This window comes from Gavialis gangeticus, unplaced genomic scaffold (assembly GCF_001723915.1).
Source record: "Gavialis gangeticus isolate Ggan-Ray unplaced genomic scaffold, GavGan_comp1, whole genome shotgun sequence".
NCBI lineage: Eukaryota > Metazoa > Chordata > Crocodylia > Gavialidae > Gavialis > Gavialis gangeticus.
Window position 1 is genome coordinate 14,219,069 of NW_017729018.1, and position 5,946 is coordinate 14,225,014.

At 67.4% G+C, this 5,946-nt stretch overlaps 1 protein-coding gene across 1 annotated transcript in view; it reads left to right on the top strand.

The window, feature by feature from the left end:
- The first annotated feature begins 572 nt into the window (after positions 1 to 572).
- The window catches only part of CRLF1 (cytokine receptor like factor 1), a 29,734-nt gene continuing 24,360 nt past the window's right edge, over positions 573 to 5,946 (top strand). The window contains exon 1 of the mRNA XM_019513176.1: positions 573 to 778. Within this exon, the coding sequence (XP_019368721.1) occupies positions 573 to 778 (206 nt within the window). The remainder of the gene's footprint in view (positions 779 to 5,946) is intronic.

Sequence of the window (5,946 nt, forward strand, 5' to 3'; positions counted from 1 at the left end):
GCGGCGCGGCGCGGCCATTTCCCGGCATGCGCGCACCCCTGTGCCGTCGCTGGCGGCCAGTCGCGTCACGCCACCGGGGCCCGCTGCACCTCCAGCTGGACACATTTCCCTCGTTACTTGAACGGAGATCTTTGTGGCGGGAGGGCAAGGCCGCCCGGACCCCCGCTGCGGGGCACCAGACGTGCAGGGCGCACCGTGGTAGAGCCGTGCTTAGACCGGGGCAGCCTCCCACCTCTGGGTGCTGGGGCCACAGCTGGGCCTGGCTCTCGGGCCTCTGCCTTTCATTCGGGCTCCCCAAATTCAGCCCTGCTTGGCAAGCCCCGGTGCCACGCGTCACGCCCTTCCCTCGCGGCCCAGCAGAGCGGGGAGCTGGCTGGACAGAGCCACGCGTGGGAATCCCTCGGTCTGGAGAGGACATCTCTGCCTCTTGCAACAGACGGTCTTGCCACGTTGCTTCCGACACCCACGTTGCCCTGGAGCTTCCTAGATGCAAGGCGGTTTGGCCCGTGTCCCCAGTGCCTCCCCCAGCCTGCGAGGCAGGAGCTCCAGGCGCCGGCGTGACCTCAGCCCCGATGGTAGAGAGAGCCGTGGCCAGGCTGCCCTGCAGCGCCAGCTCCTCCACGCGGGCACCCCCTCGTGCCGTGGCCGAGGCCGAGGCCGAGGCCGAGGCTACGTCCACCTCCTTCCGGCCCCCGCGGCACACGTGCGAGCGCAGTGCCCGCCGCCCGGGCCAGGGACTCGGCAAGGGACGCCTGCAAACAAAGCTGCGCATTGTTGGGTCTCGCCTGACACCCGAGATTTACAGCTTCTATTTCACAGGGTTTAAAATAAAATAAAACCTGCACACAATAGGCAGGAGGAGAGACTCCCCCCGCCTGCCCCCAGCTCCGGTGTCAATCTCGTGCTAGGATACAAATGTTTCCTCGGGGCTGTCGCGGCCCCATTCATTACTGTGATTTATGGGGCACCCTGATGGGCGCAAGGGGCTGCTGACCGGCTTTGATAACCTCACACCCCTAATGGGGAACACCTGGGCAGGGGCCGCGGCAGTCCGCCTCGCCAGCCCATTGCAGCAGGGGCAGGGGCTCTTGCCTTGTCCCGCCACAGGGAAGGGGCAGCGGGGCTTGCTCGGGCGGGGGGCAGTGGCGGGGTCGAGGGGTTGCTCCTCCCTGCTCCAGCCCTCGGGGCACGAGCCCCGTGGAAGCCACAGGAGCAAATGGTTTGGTCCCACGGGGCTGGGCCAGCGATCCGGCGCACGGGGCTGGGCTGGTGCCCGCGGAGGCAGTGGTGGTGGGTCCCACGCTGCGCGCCCCTGCGCGCTGCCAGCTGATCCATGTCGCACAGAGCCGGGGCCGAGGGAAAGTCTGCTCCGGACAGGCTCGCACATTGCTGGCTTGGCTCTGGCTCCGCTCCCCACCCCCCTCCCGTCCTGGCCCTGGTCCAGTTCCTCGGCCTCCGTGTCCTGCACCGGTGAGTAATGTCGAAGTCAATTGAATAGATTGGGAGCCGTCACAGTAACCGGCCCGGCAAGCGGTCACATGCCTGACAGAGCCGAGGCGGCCGCGGAGCCGCAGCGGGCAGCGCTCCCGCCCTGGGTGCACAGGCAGGGCCAAGCCACGCACGGATCTCCCTGGCAAAGCCTGCGCATTCCCAGCAGCCGGCCAAGGCACAGGCCGGCCTTTGTTCGGCCTGCTCCCCCGCAAGCTCGCCCAGCCCTGGCTCCGGGGCCGGGGACCGGACGCCCTGCGCTGCACAGAGGGAACGCTGTGTCCTGGCCTCGCTCGTCCGCGGGCGGGCGGGCAGCACCACCCGGGCTTCATTGCGCCACTGCTTCTCCACCACGCACCAGGAACTGTGGGCACGGGGGTGGCGGGGAGAGGCTGGGCCAGCTTCCCAGCTGATGCCCCCTTGGCTGGCAGCTCCTCCAGCTCGGACCCTCTCTTCAGACATCCCGTAGTCAGAACATGGGGCAGCGCAGGATCCCCCGCCCCGGCTCCGTGCAGATACCTCTGCTGGCACTGCTGGCGGGCCAGTGGCCTCCGAGCTGCTCTGGGGTGCCGGGCACTCGGGGCTCCAGCTGACAGCATGGGAGCCAGAGGTGCTTGGTGCCTCTGAAGACCAGGCAGGCAGGGTCTGGAGCTGCGTGCATGGACTGGGTCCTGGGCAGCCCCGAGGGATGGGGGGAAAACAAGAACCTGAGCCAGAGCTGGAGGATCTGAGGTTGCGTGAGAGCCAGAGTCCAGGTCACAGTCCCCATGAGCAAGCAGGGTCCGTGTGCGCAGTCCGGGCAGAGCCGGGGCATCTGGGACCCCAAAGAGGGTGGGCAGGAGCCAGGCTGAAGGGGAACAGGCCCAGGTGCTACAGCTTGTATAAGGGTCTGGACTTCTACGCTAGCCCCAGCCTGCTCTGCTCCCCTGCGGCTGGTGCCTGTCTGAAGCCAGGTGGCCTTGCTGAGGGCGCTAATTGCCTTCTGCCCTGGGCACCCTCTGCCCTGTCCAGCCACACAGCTGTCTCCCTGCGCCCGGCAGGCTTGGGGGCACTGCTTTGCACTAACACGGCTCCCGAAGCTCCGGGGAAGAGGGGCAGGGCTTCCCCTCTGACCTCCCCAGGGACCGGCTGCTGGGGATGCCCGCCCAGGCTGAAGCATGGGGCTCTGAGCCAGATGTGAGGAAGGACCAGTGCGGTCCTGTCCTCTGCAGGGCTCAAGACCCTGGGGGCGGTTTTCATGCTGCTCTGCAGACCCCCGGGGCTGGAATGGCAGGGGCTCGGGCTCGGGACTGAGGAGCGCTGGCTGAGCCAGGGCCCCTAGGTGAGGACGGGGGCAGAGCCAGGATCCTAGGGCTAGAAGAGCAGGGGCAGCCGGGGCCGGACTGCAGCGCACTGCCAGGGCTGTGTGGGCCCAGCACTGGAGCAGCGGGGGACTGCGGGTCAGGACTGCAGTGCACCGGCGGGGCGGCGTGCGGGGAACACTTGCACCGCACCTGCCTGCAATATGCCTGGCTCCAGCCCACGCTGTTGGCCCCTCGGCTGCACGAGCACTACATCCACCCAAGTTTTAATAGAAAAAACCTTCCCAGGCAGCAGGATTCCAGTTGGCAGATCTCTACAGCCTGGTGATCTCCCCCTCCCCGCATTTCATGGATGCTTTCTGAGCATCTCAAAAATGACCTGAGCTTCTCCAAGGATCCTCTAGCCCAGGACCCGCTCCGCAAAAAGTGCAGCCCGGGGGGAAATGCAGACACAGGCCTGAGCTCAGGATGTCCCTGTGTTTGCTTGGTCTGTATCCAGCTCTGCCCACTCACCCAGACAGACCATGCCCTGCAGGGAGGTGCCCTCATGCCCCCACCCCCCATGGGCACCGCTCAGGTCCATCCGTCCTGTCAGACCCAGCCTTGGACTCATTGGTCATGGATTTCCCCTGCCCTGAGATGAGCAAACGAGCCTCTTGCCTTCCCTGCCCCCGGCCCCCTGCACCCCCTGCAACCATCTGTGCTTTCCCCGGGCGGCCCTGCCAAAGGGCGGGGGTGGCAGGGCTCCATGATGCCCAGCACGCGCGTCCTGGTGGTGCAGGAGGGGTTAACCAGGTTATAAATTACCCATTAACATGGAAACGTTACCGCGAAGAATAGAAAGGAAAGCCGGACTGCTGGATTCTTCGCATTTCTAGCCTCTTTATTTTTCCCCCAGGTCACTTTAAAAGGATGCAGAAAGTAATATGCAAAGATCCGCTGTGAGCTTGGCCAAGGCTTTCTTCTGCTGGTTTGTTTTTTACACCCTTGCCCTGGAGCCAAATGCTATCTCCGTCCCAAGACTTCCCGGAGCTGAGCGAGCCCCGGGCTGGGAAACTCAGCCATTAGCTTCATTGGGAGCCAAGCTGCAGGACCCGGGCTGACAGCATCCAAGGGTGGGCATGGCAGGATCAGAGGGTCTGCAGGACTCCCACCCTTGGGCACTGATGCTGGGGCCTGTGAGGGTGGAGGTGAGCCAGCTTCCTTGCCCCGGGGCCGCACACAGAGGGAGACAGGCCAGGACAAGGCTACAGAACAGGCCCAGGGGCTGGGTCCCGGGGCGGGGGGCGGGGAGGTGCTGGGTACTGCCATAACACACAGATTAAAGGAGCGGGGAGATGGAAATCCCCCTCTGGGCAACGCTGGTGCAGGGGGCCCAGCCCTGGGGGGAGCAGAGCAGCTCCTGCCCATGGTGCCAGGATGGCTGCGGCCGCCACCCAAGGGCTTCGCCCACCCCTGGTCTCAAGCGTGTCCCGAGTGGGTCCCACACCCTGCTCCGAGCCTCTGAGCTCAGCCCAGGCGGTTTGTGGGCAGGACCATGTCCATGGAGTCAGCTCGCTAAAGGTCGCTGTCAAAGGGCAAAAACCACATCTGCTTTCTGGCTGCCGCGCTGACTCAGAGATGGGGGGATGAGTCTCTCCGCCGCGGCTTTGTCTGATCTCCCCCCCCGCCGGCTCTCTGCGGGCTTCGTCACGCGGCTGAGCTGGGGCGGGAGCCCCTCCGGCCCCGAGCCCCCGGCTGGCATGGCGGTCAGGCTGCGCCCGGCCTCGCGCACAGAAATCTCCCCCCCCGCCGCGTGGCAGGTATTTCTGCAAGAGACGCGGGCCCACAGGGCCGTGCCGGCTCTCGGGGTTGCTCAGTGCCAGGGCCGTGCAGCCGAATGCTGGGCACTGCCACACTGCAGTGGAGGTCCAGCGGGCGGGCACGGCGCCGTCCATCCGCAGGCGTGGGTCTACCCTGCCTCTGCCCTTGCCAGCGCTTCGGGGCAGGCTCTGCCTTGTGCACCGGGTGCATGCAGCACCCCGCATCATGGGGGCTGCCCATGGCTGGGGGCAGCCTTTCTGTGCTCCCTGTGATGCTCCAGAGCGGGCCCCGGGGCACGTCCCTGCGGCTGCAGACAGGTGAGGGCCTGCCCGCGTGGGCTCCCGGGGGTGACGGCGTGGCTGCGCCCTGCGGGGACCTGGTAGCTGTGCCTGCAGCCGGGCTTCCCCTGCGTGGCCTGAAATTTCCCACTGCGGTGCCGGCCTCCGCCTGGCCTTCTGGGGAAGCTTCAGCAAAGGCGGGCCGGGAGCTTTGGAGAAGGAGGACAGGGGAAAACGCACTGTTGTGTCTGTGGGAAAACAAGAAGAAATGCTGCGGAGCTCCCGTGCCTCGGAGCGCAGCACCGCTGTGAAACTTGGCAGCGGGCCGCCCCCCGCGTGCCAGGGAGGCGCCTTTTGCCAGCCCCATCAACGTTAGAGCCGCTGAGAGTCCCGGCCTGAACACGCTCCGCGCAGACGTGTCGGAGTCTGGCAGCTCCATTTTCCAAAGAATCCGTCTGCCCCGAGCACGCTCCCTCCCCGCACGGCCCCGCACGGCCCCGCGGGCCAGCCGGACGGCACGTGGCCGTCCCCACATGGCCACCAAGCGTGCTGGGCCCCGGCGCCTGGCCTGGCAGGATTCGCCTGCACGGCTCCCCACGTCGCTGGGGTAGCCGCGAAGCCTGGGACGGAGCAGGGAGCCTGCCTCTGCCCTGCTGCCCCCCGGGCCCGCGGAGCAAGGGGGAAGGGGGGCTGGCCTGACCACAACGCGGAAGGGTAGGGCCCGGCTGGGTGGCGGGGGCAAGGCGAGGGGGAGCCACGTCTGAGGCAGGAGCCGGGTAAGGGGGTGGGCGATGCTGTGACCGCAGGGCGCACCCCCCCCCGCGCACCGGGGCCCGGCCGCTGGGCTCATGCCTCCAGCCCCCTCTCGCGTGCGCAGCAAGAGCCAGCCGGAGCACGCAGTGACCGGGGGGGGGGGGGTTGGTTCCCCACGTCGCCCACCACCTGCCCCGGGACAAAGGCAGGGCTCAGGCCCGGCCCGGCCCGGCCCGGCCCGGCGCTATCGCGGCCCCAGCAGGAAGCCAGCCCCCCCTGCACTGCCCCGCTCGCCCGGCTGCCCCGGCCTGAGCCCGGGCCTG